The 19,099-nt window shown below is 40.2% G+C and overlaps 1 protein-coding gene across 2 annotated transcripts in view; it reads left to right on the top strand.

Annotated features, from left to right (window-relative positions):
• LOC121428689 (target of rapamycin complex 2 subunit MAPKAP1-like) overlaps positions 1 to 19,099 on the top strand; it is a 99,546-nt gene that overhangs the window by 44,608 nt on the left and 35,839 nt on the right. For both annotated transcript variants that reach the window (XM_041625494.1, XM_041625493.1), the window contains exons 6-7: positions 6,635 to 6,820; positions 13,405 to 13,514. In XM_041625494.1, coding sequence (XP_041481428.1) covers positions 6,635 to 6,820; positions 13,405 to 13,514 — 296 coding nt within the window. The remainder of the gene's footprint in view (positions 1 to 6,634; positions 6,821 to 13,404; positions 13,515 to 19,099) is intronic.

Consider the following 19,099-nt stretch of genomic DNA (forward strand, 5'->3'; position numbering starts at 1 on the left):
TTGTATAATTCTAACAATAAAGAACAAAATAGATAGTGAGGGACATCATAGACTCTCTCATATGCCTATCACTGGGTTGTGCATATTTAACTGTTTTGTGAAAAATAAGCAAAACTTAAAAATGTCATAACTTTGTTATTTGCTTGATTTTGGTTGATTTTTCTCTATCGATTCAAATAAAAAAATTCTGGGTTGGACTTGACCTTTAAAAGTTAAATATACTTTTTATTGTCTTGCCTACGAAGTTTGGCAGAGAGTAATCACCCTTCCTGTTAGTCTGTTCATAATGTGTGTGTTCAATTTGCTCCCATTTCTTTATTTCTGCATCAATTATTCATACTTGGTACATATGATCCTTGGGTAATACCACATGTGAGCCTATGAAAATGATTGGGTCAAAGGTCATCTTGGGGTCAAATGTCATGTTAATCCTTTTTGAAGGTTTTGTTCAATTTGCATTCATTTCTTCAGTTGTGTATAAATTATCTTCACACTTCGTTCAAATGATCCTTGGATAGTACCACCCGTCTGTTGTTCAGGATGATGGGGTCAAAGGTCATCTACATATATGGGTCAAAAGGTCAAGTTTTTTTCAAACTGCTTTCATGTCTTCATTTCTGGATCAATTTTGTTTACACTTGGTATAAATGATCCTTTGGTAATACCACATATATGTCCATGAGGACTATGGGGTCGGAGGTCATCTTGGGGTCAAAAGGTCAACTTGCTAATTTATTCATTTCTACATCAATTATGTCCACACTTGTACAAATGATCCTTGGGATTATACCACATGTGTGTCCACGAGGACGATGGGGTCAGAAGTCATCTAGGTGTCAAAAGGTCAACTTGCTCCCATTTTTTTTCCTACATCAATTATTTCTTTATTTCTAGATCAATTTTGTTTACACTTGATACAAATGATCCTTGGGTAATGCCACATGTGTATCCATAAGGACTATGGGGTTGGAGGTCATCTTGGGGTCAAAAGGTCAACTTGCTAATTTATTCATTTCTACATCAATTATGTCCACACTTGTACAAATGATCCTTGGGATTATACCACATGTGTGTCCATGAGGACGATGAGGTCAGAGGTCATCTAGTGGTCAAATGGTCAACTTGCTCTAATTTCTTTATTTCTACATAAATTAGGTTCACACATGGTACAAATGATACTTGGGTAATACCACATGTGTGTCATTGAGGACAATGGGGTCAGAAGTCATCTACATGTAGGTGTCAAAAGGTCAACTTGCTCCCATTTCTTAATTATGTTCACACTTAAGTTGGTACAAATGATGCTTGGGATTATACCTCATGTGTGTCCATGAGGACGATGAGATCAGAGGTCATCTAGTGGTCAAATGGTCAACTTGCTCTCATTTCTTTATTTCTACACCAATTATGATTACACTTGGTACAAATAATCTTTGAATATTACCATACATGTATGGTAATATCCAAAGATGTATGTATGTTTTCTTGAGAATGATAAGGTCAAAGGTCATTTCAGAGTTAAAAGATCCTATTGCATATTTTATTGATTGCAAAATCAGACGAGACTCATGGTTCGTGAACAATCTGATTTTGTAATGAAAACAGAATCAAAGAGCATTTTGTAACAGTACCAGCAGACTAAACTCATGCAAGTCAGTTGCAGTCAATGAATGCAAAATAGTCAACGGATTGTGCACTATTAAATAAAAGAGCTAGAAATTAAATGCGATATACATGTACATGTACCTAACAATAGATTGAATTGAATTAGAGAAAATCAGGAATCTAGGGGGGGGTTATGGGAATAGAAAAGGAATATCAGGTATAAAGGATGATAAATGGAAGCGGATAGTGTGATGCCCTGAGGCGATTCCTTTGAATGATCTTTGTCCATCTATCTCTGGGCCCCGTCTTACAAAGAGTTACGATTGATCCGATCAATCTCAAATATACGGAAATCCATCATTGTAATAATTTTTTCTTCAGGAAATTTGCTCAATGTCCATCGATAACAAAGAGAAGCATACTGATTTGTCAAGAAAACAGTAAATGCATGAATATACGTCATTTCTGGAAAATGGTTTGTACAAACAAGTTGATTAATGCTGGCATTCCATAGTTGCGATTGATCAGATCGATCGCAACTCTTTGTAAGACAGGACCCTGATTTTCTGTTTCACTGTCTCCTCCCAACCTTGACTGGATCATTGTCTAGAGCTGTGTTCACACTATTGTCCAACACAACAGGAATTCCTTGTGCATTCTAGTACCCCCCCCCCCCTCCAATGTTGTCATCTGAACGGCTGCAGAGAATTGTCTCTTCTCTCCCCTTTTGAGCGATGGGTTGTCTTGTAATTCATTTATTCATTAAATTTATTCATTTATTCTATATTGTTTTAATAGTCAGGGTAACCTTGTCAGTGAATCAAACACTGTTGATAAAATGTGGAGGGGAGAGTGGCATGGGGGGCAATTTTGATAGGGCACAGCTGTTTTTATCACTTGCATGGAATGTGACAGGAAGACAGTTTGTCATTAAGAACCACACATGTATACATATATATTCAGTCATGCATAACCCCCATATTATAGATTTGCATATTCTCTCCATGGCTTTAAAGAGTTTATTCCCGAGCCCAGTAGACCGGTGTGAACAGTCAATCGTGTAGGAGATGTGAACAGAAAATCTGTCCCCCACCCTGAGACAAAAGTGTGAACCCAGGTTGCAATATAACCCCCCCCCCTCATCTTCCTTCTGGGGTGTGACCACTATGTCCCGACATTGCATGTATACCTAGAGCCATTTGATTCCATCCTACCAGAAATGATTGATCAATAGACATTGAGATGAAAGAAAATCCGGCTGGGAAAATTCAATATGTGTGATGGGTCCTGAGCTAGCTAGCTAGCTTCAGGCAACCTAGTAGTATTACACTTCTTCTGTCTAAAGAAAGAAAAAGAAATAGAGAGGCACAAATCAGTTTGACTTTGCACCAAGGATAAAACAAAAACAGGAGATAGTGGAAGACAGATTAGTAACTTCCCTCCGTAAGATGCATGGGAAAATTCAAGTTCAACAACCAAACAGAAGCAAGAAAATAAACGGGATGGCATCATCTAAAAAAGAAGGAAGATTTTGTAAGAGGAAACGTGAGATAGACTTATTGGTTTTATGAAGAAATGGCAACCAGAGATCTTGTTTGTTGGTACATGGAGAAGGTTAAAGTAGAAAATATTGATGGGGGTAATATGAGAATAGAGGAATTTGAAGAGAATACGAGGAGGAATAACTTTTATGGAAGCAAAGATGTAGAAGACTGAAAGGGACATGTCTCGTGTTTTTCGATGAGATGTACATAATCCATTTCATTTTTGAAAGAATAAAGATATTTGCAGGAATATGGATTACAAAAAAAAGAAACATTCACTCAAAATTTAACACTAAACGAATCGAGTTATCTAAAAATTTTTTGTATCTATAGATGTAATACATGCATGCTTCCTGCTAAGGAATAATTCTTCTCAGGTCATAAAAAGTTTTCCTATAGGATGGACGAAAGAAATTATTTTTCTCGCAAAGCTTAGGGGAGAAATCTTATAAAAATCATTGTAAAGATGAATTAGTTGGTTGACATACTGCATTGATTTTTAGTTATTTTACATTATCTGTGAAATTACAGGCGCTTACCCTTTTCAAGTATGTAGTCAAATTCCTGTATTAGGGAATTTAGGCTGCTTCGGAACTAAGATATATGCAAACCAGGCTTCTACATGATATTTTCAAAGATTTTAGGGGGAATTACATGTATTTGTGACTTGTTTTATAGATATACAGAAGTCAACTGGGATTGGTGGTACAGTGGTAGAGTACAGTTCTCATGAATGGAAGGTTGCGGGTTCGATCCCCCAGCCGAGTCCTAACAAAGACTTACAAAAATAGGGCCTTCTGCATTCTTGCTAGGCATTCAGCATTTCGATTGGAGTTGTGTTGTGGCTCAGTCACCTGACTATTAACCACAAGGTCCAGGGTTAAAATCCTATTGCAGCACTCGCTTTAGGAAGGCATTTATCTTCATTTGTCACTCTACCCGGGTGAAGAAAATGGGTACCTGGTAGGAAGGAATTCCTTGAATGCTCGAGCGTCTGATCAGGGTAACTGCTAAAGCTGGGGTAAAAGTGTGCGGCACTTAGAAACATCTGTATTAAGTGGCAGCGCTATATAAATGTTGCATATTAGTATTATTATTAATATTTATTATGCAGGGTCCGCTGGTAGAGCAGTAGCTTTAAGTGGCTACCCTGGGTAAAATTCATGAACCTCAGTATGACCCTAGAAAACTTGACCTTTGGTAGGTGCTAAGCCTTGTTACAATGGTAAAGCAGTTTACTACATTAGTATGAAATGGGCCTGCTCCTTTATGAATCCAATTCATCTTAGGGTTCAGAAAGCTTCTGAAAAGAACAAAACAGGCACCGAGCCAAACCATTTTTCAGATTTACGTCTATTATTGGTTGGACAAGGGCTCGCGAACTCTTGAAGCGATCCTAGAGGGACGATACCCTAAGATATCACGTCCTTCCTGTTGCATTCTTGTGAAACTGTCATTGTTGCTTGGTGGTTGCAGCGATGCTCAACGCAGATTGCCTGTGTCGCCGTCGCCTACAACAAAGGTCTTTCTTTCGCCGAGTTGTCACAGGTCATTTTTACCGTAGAAGACCACCTAATCAAATCGTTCTCCCGGGGAACAACTGAAGATGCTTGAGGTTGACTGCGGTTTTGAACATTTTGCACGCAACTCCCCTGTGAGTCGCCATTAACTGCTTACAGAAGTTGACTATCAGACTGCATTATGCCCCTTGTTCCATTTTCATGTGAGTCCTGAGTCCCAAGCTATACATGTGTACAATTTCATGTGACAACATTTTGTCAGTTAATTGCCCTCTGGAAAATTTCACCGGAGGGCCTATGTGCTTTTTGTCTTTATTGTGATTTTATGTGATTTTCAAAATTATTTTGTGTTTTTCCTTTCAAAAAGCACCCATAAATGGAGTTGAATGATATCAGTAAAGAGGGATAAAATCAACTCAAGGAAACTAGATGATACCCATCAAGGAGCTTATGAAAACTTTTAAACTTTCAAATATTCATTTTGGGTCACCATTGTGAAATTATATCTGTTATCATGCTAGCAACCAGGCACTTTGAGGAAATTGTAGTGTTAGCTTCCATAGTTTGTCTTCATTAAATCATGGCACAATGTCTTCATTATTGAAATCGGTACAATGTACCATGCTGACTGGTATGATTGCATCTTGAAAGGGCAGGGCATGCGCAACTTGTTTGCATCTGGGCTGAAGATAGTGGTTCTGTTTTGGGTGAGATATTGTTAATGGCAATTGAGACATAAAGAATGAATATTTATAGCAATTAACTTCATTGTGAAATTATTTTCTTTTCACATTGAAAGGATACAAGAGATAAAAAATATGATATATTGGTTAAAAATGTTATGTGAGGAGAAGTGAGATATCTTAGATAAAGTCAATGGCAACAATGTTCAATTATGACAAATATGGCCACTCAAATCAACAGAAGAAGGAGATTGCATTCTTGGCTTTCCATAATTCGAATTCATGAATCTAATTCATGGCTCCTTTAGCTCTTCATAGTTTAAATCCATTCACACCAACTAAAGTTTGTATTAAACCATATGTAGTGCGATAAAAACAAGAAACGGGCTTCCACACTCAACATATTGTACCTTTCTGATCTTCCTCTCTATCTCCCTCCTTTTGTTTCCCTTTTCTTCTACCACTGGCAGATAGATGGGAGGGGCTTGGGGGCCAAAGACCACCCCCCAGAAAAAAAAGGTGAAAATGTGGCATACATTTAAAAAATATTATGACTAAATCTACCACAAATTTAGGGGGTTTTATTTGTAAAATATTACAGATGAAATTTTTCATTGCTTGCAGCATATAACTTTTGCCCTTATTTGTAAAATATTAAAGATGAATTTTTTTCCTTGCTTGCAGTATTTTTATAAGTTTTGCCCTCATGCCATGCCTGGCCCCCTCAAAATGTGTGGTTCACTACACTACTACCTTCTACAGCATTTCTCTCTCTCTCTTTTGTTTGATCTCTTTTACTAACAATGTAATTTTGAATTTGCTGTCACAGGCTACCTTATGATCGGTCTGCGACCCGATTTTGGAATAAAACCTAGTAGAATTTGATGCTGATATCTTACTGTGTAATGTTCAAAATCTTTTAACGAGTACCTATGTTCAAATCTGTCACTATTCTCTCACCCTATTAAATAAAAAGTGAATTTAATATCCAGTCGTAATGATGTCATAGCAATTGTATGATTGACTACAATTTGAGACTAGTTTGGTTTTTACTCCAAAATAAAAGCTTGCAATCATCCAAATAGTGATATTACTTAGTATTCTTTCAGTTAATTTTAACCTCGAGTAAAAAGATACTTTTCATTCTCATTTTAAAAAATCAACAAAATGCAATTTGTTCCGAATTCAGATGGTGGACTAATCGTATTAGGTGTGTGATGGCCTTTAGTCATCAAAATATTTATCAACAAGTTTTTTCGTTCTTCTCTTTATACCCTCATAGAGAGAACGTAGAGAGTTACTGTTTGATGATAGCGGAGGAGGACGGTGAGGTGGACACCGATTTCCCGGCCCTGGACAGCAGGGAGGTGATCTCCAAGTTTGGCTTCAACACTCTGGCGCTCGTCGAGAAAGACGCCCCAGAAGACGACGGAAAGTCAGGTGGCAGTGACAACATCATCGTCACAATGTGAGTATTAAAAGCAATATTCATTTTTCCTTATCATCGTCCGACTCTTCTCTTGCTATTTTTAAGTTATTTTTGTATCATCTTTATATCATTGATTTTGTGTTGTCTAATACTCATTCAGGCTATCCCCATTTTATCTAGACCCTACTTGGTTCAACACCTCTAAGCGTAACTACCAGTTTGCTTAATCATCGTTTCTTTCAATTTTGATTTGTATGTCATTATTTTGTATGTTACTCTTTTCTATTTTTACCGTTGATGTTGTACGTATGAGAGCGGTATCCATTTTTGACTGATATCTGAATTGGCAAGTTATCACTTTGTCTATGACTATTCATCATAGGTTAGCTATCATTCTGTGTGATATCCAGTCAAAGGGGTACTCCAGGTTGAAAATAATATGATTTGAGCAGATATAGAAACCTCATACAATCAAAACTCTGAAAGTTTGATCAAAATCGGAGGAGGAATAACAAAGTTATGACATTTGAAACATGTGCATGTTTTTGGTAAAACAGTTCTATGAATGTCTTCATGTCTTCTGCATTGAGAAAGAGGTATGCAACAAAAGAGAGAGAGAGAAAAAAGAAATAAGGAAAGAAAGAAGGAAGGAAGGGCGAAAGAAAGAAGGAAAGAGATTCGAGGGAGGACGAGAAAGAGAAGAGGAAGGAAAGGAAAGACAAAGCGAGCTACGTATTCAACACTTTCAAGTTGAAAGAAAAGAGGGAGAGATAGAGAAAAATTTATTATTGAGTACATCAATGAAAGGAGGGGGAATAACATGAAGTGACAGAGGGAGAGAGAGGTTGTGTAAATCCAAGGAGTGGAACAATGCAGAGTAAGAGAGAGAGAGAGAGAGAAGATGAAAGGAGAATACTGAGACCACCGACGGGGGTTCAATAGAAAGAAAAATCAGTGGAGATACAGAAAGGAAAAAAATAAAATAAAAAGAACCAACTTGGAAGAGTTAATTTATGTAGAGCAAATGCATATTTGAAACTCTCTATTGGACCACTGTCAGCCTTTTTATACAGATGCAAAATTTTAATGGGGGGCAGAGGAATACCTTTATTCTGCATCAGGGGTATCGGCCTCACGTGGGAGAAGGATCGACGTTGCGATCCAAGCAGAAAATGCGCCACCACACAAGATTGAACACCACCCGAGCACTTAAACCTTGTAAATATGTCAGCCGGGGCTAAATTAGAAGTGAAGCTCAGCGCAATTAGGAAGTTTGTAATTGCCGAATAATATGTCACACCATGCGTCAGGTAGGGCGAGCTTGGGAGTAAGAGACTTTGACGTGCGGGCGGGCGATCGAGTGGGGGGGGGGTTGTTAGAGCGAGGAGACGTGAATGCTCTTATTGTCTTTTGTGAGTGGTCATATCTCGGTAATTAAAGCAGAAAAGGGGTATGGGGGTTATTTGACTTTGAAAGCTGAATCTGTGAGAGAGAAGGTGAATTAATACGTTGGAATGAGCATAGATGAGACAGGGAGACAGTGCTTGAGTGGGAGAGAGGGAGATGGAGAAATGGTTTCAAAAGAATACGTTTGATTGACCCCTTTCTACCAGTATGTTTGAAAGAGAGAGGAAGAGACAAGGAAAAACATGATGGAGCAAACAACATAGAGAGAGACAAGATTCAGAGAGCACACATAAGAAACACTTCCATTTATATCTAGTTTTGTCCCCTTTGATACGTTTGATTCTTGCCTCTTATCTATGAGGCCTGTTTTGAATTTATTACACAGTAAACAAAAAAATTATAAGCTGTTTACTATATGAACCTTACAGTAATTGTTTAAATACTGGTAGTTTAAAGTTAAACAAGTGTTTAAATCTTAAGCAACATAGTTTAATTTTGTATATCTAATCTTCAATAAATTAAACATGATTGATCATATAGTAAACAGCATTGTATAAAATCTTAAACAGTGTTTTTACTGTGTAATTTCACATTGAAATACAGTTATCCCTGCTTTCAAGACCACAACTTTGATTTTATCTGATTATTTTTTCCCCAGTGAAACATGTATTACAGAAACCTGTCTTTAAAGACCACTTAGAGACAACTTTGTCGCCCTCGGGTGGTCATATATCTACAGGTTTGACTGTAATGCTAATAGGTTGTCATTAGAATTCAATTTTCTGGGCCCCATTTCATAAAAAGCTGCCATCATAGCAACTTTTGCTGGAATGTCAACTTTCATTGGAAGGGCCAATCAGGAAGCAGGATTGTCACTGTTGTCATAGTAGTTGACATTCCAGCAAAGGTTACAAGGCTTTACAAGTCACATTATTATTATTATTACTATTATATCAACTTTTTTTATGAAATGGGGCCCTGACGTGCTTGTCTTCGAACCTCGGGACCCCATTGCATAAAGCCTAATGATTGATCATATACGCAATCAATACAATTGATCACTTTGTCTATATGATACAGTACATGTCAGATATCAATGGAACATCATTGTTGTTCAAACATGGTACAGGGGAGGGATTTGAGTGAAGTGCAGCTTTAAACATTTTTCTAGTCGCATGGGCTTGGCGTCTGAGCCAGCCACTAGGTATATACTGACATTGATTAGTATGATATGGGACTGAGAGAGAGCTGATATTCATCACTAATGGTTTTGACCCCTATAAGCTGCGGGCAGATTCCACCACCCAATGTGCCCATGAATATTAAAACTTTACTTCCCCCCTCTCCCCTCCGGGCGGAACAATTCCACTGGGGCTTCACATTTTCTTTTACTTTACTCCAACCCCCCCCCATCAACCATCTTGAAAATATTTGATGTGACTTTATAAGAAATAGGGCCATGGAGCCCGGGGGATTGCTTTCATGTGTGCTTGTATTTTTAGATTTGTGGTGGTGAAATGTCTCCATTAATCATAGATTTTTCTTTTTTTAATCAAACATGTACTTTGCAGAGTTTGAATAAGATAAAGGGGGAGAATTTTCCAATCTATGAATTATCTTTGTGAGAAAGTAAGCGATATATAAAAATGGTGCTTTTTCAACAAGAAAAAGGTGAATCGCTTGAATTTTCCATTGCATTTCATTTTCCATAATCCTTTTTACAAATTAAAGTTAATTAATATACAAAAAGAGACATGCACTTAAAATAGTTGAAATGAAAACACTCATTATAATATTCCATTACTGCCTATAGAAAAAAAGGGTTATCTAAAGTTAACTTGTGCCAAAATAAGAAAAAAAATGAAAGGAAAAGAGAGAGAGAGAGAAAGAGAAGGAAGAGGAAGAACGAGAAGAAGAAGAAAAAGAATAAGGGGAAGGAGAAGAAAGAGGAAAAAGAAGAACGAGAAGAAGAAAGAAGAACGAGAAGAAAGAAGAAAAGGAAGGAGGAAGGAAGAAGAAGAGGAGGAAGAAGAGGAAGAAGAAGAAGGAGGAAAGAGAAGAAGAAGGAGGAAAGAGAAGAAGGGGAAAGAAAAGAAGAAGAAGGGGAAGGAGAAGAAAGAAGAGGAAGAAGAAGGAGAAGAAGGAGGAAGGAAGAAGAAGAAGAAGAGGAGGAGGAGGAAGAAGAAGAGGAAGAAGAAGAGGAAGAGGAAGAAGGAGGAGGAGAAATACGATAAAAACATTAAAAATATAATCAACCAATAAATGAATGAATAAATAGCTGAATAAATAAATAAATGCTCAATAGCTATGCCAGCAAAGTCATCGATTTTAATTCATGTATACATTACATGTATTTTATAACTCTGTTCAATCACGATGATTATGCTCATGTTCATGTTATTATGTTACCGGTATGTTCATTGTTGTTATGTTATTCTGTGAATTTTATTTTTGTTGCAAGAATTGTCAAGTTATACAATTGTCCGTTTTTAGCGGACAAATAAATGAAATGAAATGAAAGGAGGAAGTAGAGGAGGAAGAAGAGGAGGAAGAAGGAGGAGGAGGAGGAAGAAGAGGAGGAAGAAGGAGGAGGTGCAAATAAGGAGATGAATGAATTCTGATGTTACATCCACATCACTTTTGCAAAAGTGATGGGGGGGGGGTCATGTCTTGGGTGTAAAATATATTTTTCCATAACTCCTAAACTCCTAAAAAGCATCCTGTATCTTTGTAAAATTTGCCTTTTATTATTTTATATTCTAACATTACAGTCAGGATTTGAAACAATATTTCATCTCCTTTGCTTAACTATAACTTCATGCTATCCTCTTTCCTGCCAGCAAACAATTCACATGCATCACTTGCATAACAATGATAAAGCAAAGAAAGGATATTAGTAATTCTCATTTTCTCCTTTCAAATTTCTCGGCATGAGAAATGATCAAAAATGATAATTTTCAACCTACATACCGATTCAGGCTTTTAATCTATATTTAATTTGTGGATCTCGGAGAGTACTCTGGTGTGATGGATCGGTAGACGATACAATTGATATCTGCCAAGTAATTAATGTGTCATCATTTCGCTAATGTGATATTCTCAGCAGGAGGGGTTTATTTTGAGAAGAAAACCTGGCTAGCGAAGTGTGCTTTATCAATATTTGTTGGAGGATTTTGAACTCGTAAGGAATGAACCAGAATCAAGTGCACTCTTTTTGTGTCAAATCACTGGAAACAATTCAAAAACAAAGTACAAGTATTATCATCTAAACTGTACTTAAGGAAGTCATTTCTTCTCTATCGACAAATCAATATGTATGTATGTGTGCACTCTACATTTCAAGGATTTAAAATAATTCCAGATCGGCTGTGAACATGGCCATACGCAGTGGAAAATTTTCACGAAATTAACCAAACATGTGCATAAAATGCAAAACTGCCCAAATTACAAGCTCGGTCGCTTCACTTTCTCCCTTGCGGAATCTTATATGCATCACCCCCCCCCTGGAAAAATTTCCTGAGTACTGCCATGGCTATGAATAGTGACCAGTCGAACAAAACCTTTTGGATTTGAATTGTAATCTAAATCTTTTGAGATTTGGTGGTGGTGATTGGTGATTTTGTACATGATTGCTATAAGAAATCATGAATGCTTTTTAGCAAGTAATACCATGGTCACATTTGTTCTACGGCGGCCGTACAGGGAGTCGAAAACAGCCGTTTTATCAATTTTGATTCAAACCACCTATATGTACATGTAGTTGGACAAAAATGTTGAAACGGCTGTTTTCGACTCGCCGTACGGCCGCCGTAGAACAAATGTGACCGAGGTGTAACATGAGGAGGAAAGGCTTGGGGTCCTCTCCAACGGATGGAATATTGTAATCACTAATGCTATGGAGATCCTCAAATCGGCAATACAGAAAAGATGTGCGATGTCACCTGTGAACAACTCTCCCCATTACTTTAGAACATATTTCACTTAAATTGCCTCTTTTATCTCATCTAGCAGTAGATCATGTGTTCTTTCTATAGGAGGGCATGTAATACAGATTTTTAAAGAATGCATCATGGATAAAGAGTACGTATCACCATAAGAAAAAGCAAAAAGAGACATTTTGAGTGTATTTCATAGTCCATCAAAGGGAAAGTTGTTCACATGTGACATCACAAATCCTTGTCGCATTGCCAATGGGAGGATCTCCAGAGCATTAGTGATTGCAATATTCAAATGCTCATAACTTTCTCATTATTTGTCCGATTTTTCTCAAACTTTCTTTGTTCTTATTCTTTGATTTTTTCTGTTTGGACATAAGCCTACTTTTTCCAAAGGTTTCATTCCCCTTTAAGTATATCAACACATTTCCCCAGTTCTTAAAAAGTTTACATAAATATTTTTTTAGCTTTAAATGGTATGGCACCAAAATATTTACTTGTCGTACCTGTATATACACCATCTCGTGGCCTGAGATCATCAAACCAGCTTTTTCTAAAGAACCCCCCCGAAAACGAGTAGCCTAATGTGAGTGAGCTTTCTCTCCTGCAGCACCTTCTCTTTAGAATAATTTGCTACGAAATTTAAGAATTGTATCATCATCCACTTTCAAATCTAAACTGAAGCCTTGTCTTTTCTAACATCAGTTATTAGCACTGAAACACTTATCCAAACTGTTATTCTTCTTTCTCGTGCACCTCGGAATAGAATATTTCTAGATGGATAGCACCATATAAATGCCTATTGTACAACTCCCAGGAATGTTCTGTAATCTGATTGGTCCAAATCGGATCACATGATATTCAGCGAATTGCACTATGGCATCCAAAATGCACCATCCTGCACTCTGACGTCATACCAGAAGTACTATCCTGCACTCTGACGTCAGAGCGCAGGATAGTGCGAGGTCTGGAATTATCTAGAATTTAGATCAAATACAGCATTCGGGGCAACTCAGTAACATGGGGGAGGAGGGGGGTTGTATAAAACAAACAATGCACGCATTCTTGTGCATAGATGACCTAAATAATGAACTCTCTGCTCGACTCGCCAAATGGATATACCCCTTCGGTCCTGCGGACCTCGTTGCGGTATATATCCATTGGCTCTTCTCGCACGTCGTTCATTATTTGGCCCTGCATGCATGCCCTTACGTGCATTATTTGTATATTATTATTGTTAATACAAAGACCTTTATTATCAATAATAATTTTTTTCCACAGTAAATCGTCTGATGGTGAATCAAGGCTTGCTGTAGACTCAACCCAGATCACCCTAAGACAGATCTTAACCAAAGCTCTCCGAAAAAGAAAGGGCATCATTCCAACGGCGGGTAAGTCCACCGCTCTTTACCCTGGTGAAGAAAATGGCTGCCTTTATCAAAGTTCAAACATGTCTGTTATTTGAGTTATTGATCAGTAATGGAAGAGTTGATACTTAAGATGATACAATGTCAAGTATTAAAAGCTTTTATATTTAAACTGATGATGACTGCCATATTAGTTCATAATTATTCCTTTAATTCAAGCACACCTTGAAGATAGTGAGCATTCATTAGATATGTTGTCAATTATCTGCTGTAGAAGACATCTACAGAATATTTTGATTAAAGAATCATTTTGTTCATTTTCATAATTTGTTGCCAATTTACTGTCCACACTCTCCTCGTTGATGCATTTATATTTTAAATTAAAAAAAATAATCTAAACCCTCATTTATCATAATCATACATCATAATAATTTGATCGAAGAATGATTTTCTCTTTGTTTTTGCCAGTTATTGTCCAATCTCTCTCAATGAATTTGTTATGTTTAACATTTATTTTCGGAATTTCTACAATAATTGAACTAGAACCTGCAGTATCGGTTGGAGAAGATATCTGAAAAAGTTTTGATCTACTTCAGATACGCCATACTTACCTATTCCCTTAAATGCCATTCGATCGCCACGCTCGAATACACCCGGCAAAAATTTCTCCTATAAAAGGAGAAAAAGTCTGCAACGCAGACTAGAGCCCCGCACGACAAGGAGGGAAACCCCGCCCTATACTATAAGTACCTTGCGTGCGTGGCTCACTTCCTCTTTCTTTTGCCGGCGCCCGAACCTAACGGTTGTGTGGCGCTTACGCTCAGTTAGAGTTTCTATACACCCAAACAGTAAAAGACTTTTCCCAAAAGTAGACAGAGGTCTCAGAACCCACGTCTCGGGACAAAAAGTAGACAGAGGTCTCAGAACCCACGTCTCATTACAAAAGTAGACAGAGGTCTCAGAACCCACGTCTCATGACAAAAAGTAGACAGAGGTCTCAGAACCCACGTCTCATTACAAAAGTAGACAGAGGTCTCAGAACCCACGTCTCATCACAGAAGTAGGCAGAGGTCTCGGTACCCACGCCTCATCCGATCCCACAGCCATAACCAGACGGAGGTACGTTTCAGGCCCCACGTCTATATTATCCACCATAATGAGCCAAACAACTGGATCGAAAGACTCTCCCCGTCAGGGCCCCAATCAAGCCAGTAATAACACTTCCCAGAACAATACGAAAGAGGATGGAGCTATGAAAGATGATGGAGGAAAGAAAACCCCCAATGTAGCCAGGTCTAAACGAGGTACAGGGTTCAAAATCCCCCTCAAAGGAAAAGTCAAGACCCCCTCCCAGGCCAAACCCAAGAGGAAGACAGCTAAAACCCCTACCCCGGACGAATTAACCCTCGGGACGTCCGTCACCTTACTGGGAAAGATACCGAAGGTTAAGGGGGCCGAGTATTCTTTGGACGACTCGGATAAATTCGAGACGATTCCCGTCACCAAGAAAGCGAAGATGGGGGAATCAGGGAAGGACGTAAAAACGGGTTTTCATCCCCCTGACGACACGGACATTGCCTCGGCGGCATGGTTCATGAAGATGTTCCAGGCGGCGCAAAAATGTATGAACTTGTCGAATCAGCCGATTGCAGGCGACACCAGCGCCCCTACCAGATCAGCGGCGCAGACCAAAACTCGGCCCGACAGCCCAGGCGCCCCGACGCCGGACGGGCCGCTGAGGCGTGACGGAGTACCGGCGAAGCGGCCACGGCCAGGACAACGGGACATTGAAAGCCGTACTCGGGGGAGAAGCCCGAGTACCTGTCATGCTCCCTCTATTGATATAAATGAGGATGATTCAAACTCTGAATATGGCTACCATCGGCCCATAGCATCCCGCAAGCGAAAATGGGCAGACTCTTTGCTGTCTCAACTTTCCACTTCAGGATCAGAGAGACAGAGCATTGCTAGCGGTCGTTATGAGAAGGAGGGGGTTTCAGTGATTAGTGAGGGTTTTTCTTCAGCTATTTTTGCTTCCAGCCCCAGCTCTCGCCATGATAGCGTAGAAAGCAAGCCTGTTTCGGCTGCAGATTTGATTACGAAATACTGCCCCCAGCTTAAGGCAGAGACTACCGACTCAGAGGAATCTAAGCCTATTTTCTGTCTCGATTCGGAGCTTGGGAGACAATCTGTCAACTCAGCTGCGGTGAAGCTTGACAAACCCTTCTCATCCTGCCTGAATTACCTTAATGACGGGAAGGGACTTACGTCCTACCAACAGAGTGGTTAAGAAGCACTTTCGCTTTGGGGAACGAGACTTTAAGCACGCTTTCAAGACTCCCACAGTCCCAGATGCAGCCTTTTGTGTTGGTGATGCTAAGGCTAAGAGATCGCGCTACTCTAATCAGAATCCACTCGGGTCACGTAGATTTAAGCGTATGGAGAGTCAGTTGACCTCTATTGACCAGGCAGCCAGGGCATCTATGCGCCTAGCAACCTATCACACATATCTTTTGACAGCCTTTCGGGAATCTGAGAGACTAGGTATCTCCCCAGAGGATCGCAGAGACATATGGGAGTGTGTTATGAAGATTGCAGAATACCAGTTTGAACAGGCGTCGAGAATGGCCATACTTTGCACGAGAGCAAGACGTTCACAGGTCATTGACCTACTTCAGATTGAAAAAAATGCTACTCGACTACTCGAAAGACTGCCAGCCTGGGGGGATGACCTTTTCAGTGGTCGTTTTCAGGAAGTTTTAGAATCTTCCATCTCTGCGTCTTCCACGGCTGATAAGACAGTGTACAGGTTGTCTTCACATTCTTATGGCCAACGTTCCTCCTCACGTCAGCAGGCCTCTGGGCCGAGTAACCAGCAACCGCAGGGCCCCCCACAACGCGAGGTCAGGGATAGGAACCCCCAGACCAATCAAAGGACCCCTACACCCTTTCGGGGTCGACGCAGATTGTCCCGCGGTTCTCAGTACCCCCCTAAACACTTGTGACTCCTTGGCCGGACCGTTTTCCCCAGACTTACACGCCCCCGTAGGAGGAAGGCTCATTTTCTTTGCAAAAAATTGGAGCCTCATAACAAGAGACAAATTAATTCTCAGGATAGTGCGGGAGGGATATCGGGTCGAGATCGACCCACATTATCGGGATGCGTTCGCACAATTAACCAAACCTCTGCCCTCCCCCACTCTCTCGAAACGAGAGAGGCTCTTTTAAGGGAAATCAACGAACTGGAGAGAAGGCGTGCAATTTCCAAGGTGCCCTCCAGCTGAAAGATTGTTTTGTCAAATGTCTTCCTAATTCGGAAACGGTCCGGAAAATTCAGGATGATCCTGAATCTAAAGAAACTAAACAGGTTCATCGAAAACAAGCCATTCAAGATGGAATGCCTCTCCAAGATCCTGCCCCTGCTTCGCCCCCACGCGTGGGCAAGATCTATAGACTTATCGGACGCGTATCTTCACGTTCCAATAGCAAGGTCCTCTCAGCATCTCCTAGGTTTCGCAATAGGAGGGGACACTTACCAGTACCAGGCCCTCCCTTTCGGCCTTCGCTCTGCTCCTCGCATCTTTACAAGGCTCGTCAGGGTAATTGCTGCAGAGCTAAGAAGAAGAGGGGTAAAAATTTTTTGCTATCTGGATGATTGGTTGATCCTCGCCCCCTCAGAACAAACCCTTCTCAGACACTTGAAGGTCACAATCGCGTTAACGACAAATTTAGGCCTTCTCATAAACTGGGAAAAATCAAGATTGACTCCAACTCAGACTCCGGATTTCCTTGGAGCATTTATAGACATCCCGAGTCAGGTGGCAGCCCCCCTTCCCCACCGGGTTCAGAGAATGAGAGCAGTCGCGGAGCAACTCCTGTCCAGTCGTCTCTCGACTGCGAAGACTTGGCAGATTTTTCTGGGACTCTTTCAAGCTTAGTGAATACAGTTCCCCCTTGCAGACTGAGGATGAATTTTCACATAAACAGTTTGGAGATGATTGCGGTGCAGTTAGCCCTCCAACACTTTGCATCCGAGATAGTGGAAAAGTGTGTCCTGATAAAGTCAGACAACCAGACGGTGGTAACATATCACATAGCAGACTTCTTATCGAGGGGGCGCTATCTCCCCTCGGAATGGATGCTCCACGAGGCTGTGGCCAGGGAGATATTCAATCATTTCGGCAACCCACAGATAGATCTTTTTGCCTCAACACTACCAGGGACCCAGCACTACTACCCCGAGCCCAACAAACTGAGGCTCACACTGTGGCCCATTACAGGGCAGCAGCAATCAAGGCTGGACTTTCTGAACGGGCTGCCAATTTCTCAGCAGAACGTTTACGGTCTTCCACACGATCAACCTACGACTCCAGACTCAGTCACTATGTGAGATGGTGTCGGCAGGCTAAGACTAATCCATGCAGGGCATCTGTAGGTGAGATTGCTGAATTTTTTATATCTTTGTATGACAAGAATTTGGCATGTAATACTATTCGGGGTTACAGGTCTGCCATAGCTGTCCTACATGAAGGCTTTGACAATGGTGAATCTGTTTCCTCGTCTATTTTTCTGTCACGGTTATTAAAGTCCTTTCTTAACAGACCCAGTAGAAGGCTTCTTGCTCCTGCTTGGAGCCTTCCCCAGGTGTTAGTCTCCCTCAGTCAGCCCCCTTTTGAGCCAATGCATAATGCATCTTTGCGGGATTTAACCATAAAAACTGTTTTCCTTCTGGCAGCGGCTTCTGGTCAGAGGCGTAGCTCTATCCATGCTCTTACCACAGCTCCTGGGCATATTCGTTGGGAGAAAAACAAGATTAGACTTATTCCTCATGGCCGTTTTCTTGCTAAGATCTAACGGGAGTCCTCTCTCCCTCTTGAAATTGTTCTACCATCCATAAGTTCCTTTTCTTCAGTTAGGGAGGATAGATTTTGGTGCCCGGTAAGAGCATTAAAGAGAAATTCCAGTAGTTGCAGTAAACACTGATTTCATGAGACAGTCTGTAAAACAAGGCTTAATTGTCAGTATATCACCGAGGATCTAGATCTGGTACAGTTACATTAACTGAACTTTGTGAAATCTTGAAATCTACGCTGAAAAATGTTCACACCGAAGATCCCCAACACAGATAAGCGCACGTGGGACAATTTATAATTATTGCTTAGGGCGTCGGGCCCGACGCCCTACCCGATTCCTGTGCTTATTTGCTGATTTCTCAGCAATTTCACAATTTCTTCCAGAATTCTTTGGCACATGCGTTTTATTTATACAAACAGACACTTTGGTGGTCATTTCATTGGATTCTGTACGAACTCATTTTGATATCGTTACCAAAACTAGCATTTACCTTTAAAATGGTATCTTGATAAGACTAAACAATTTCGTGCTTCCGATCAACTTTTTGTTAGTTTCATTCCCCCTCACAGGGCTGTCTCGCCGGATACTATCTCTCGTTGGATTGTGGAGGCAGTGAAATCTGCTGGTGATCCAGTCATCATTCACCAGAAAGTTAGAGCCCATGACACAAGAGGATTGGCTGCTTCCTGGGCCTTATTCAAGGGCGTACCCATGGAGGATATAATGAAAGCGGCATACTGGTCCAACGCTAATAC

Source organism: Lytechinus variegatus, chromosome 15, assembly GCF_018143015.1.
Source record: "Lytechinus variegatus isolate NC3 chromosome 15, Lvar_3.0, whole genome shotgun sequence".
In the NCBI taxonomy this organism is placed as follows: Eukaryota; Metazoa; Echinodermata; class Echinoidea; order Temnopleuroida; family Toxopneustidae; genus Lytechinus; species Lytechinus variegatus.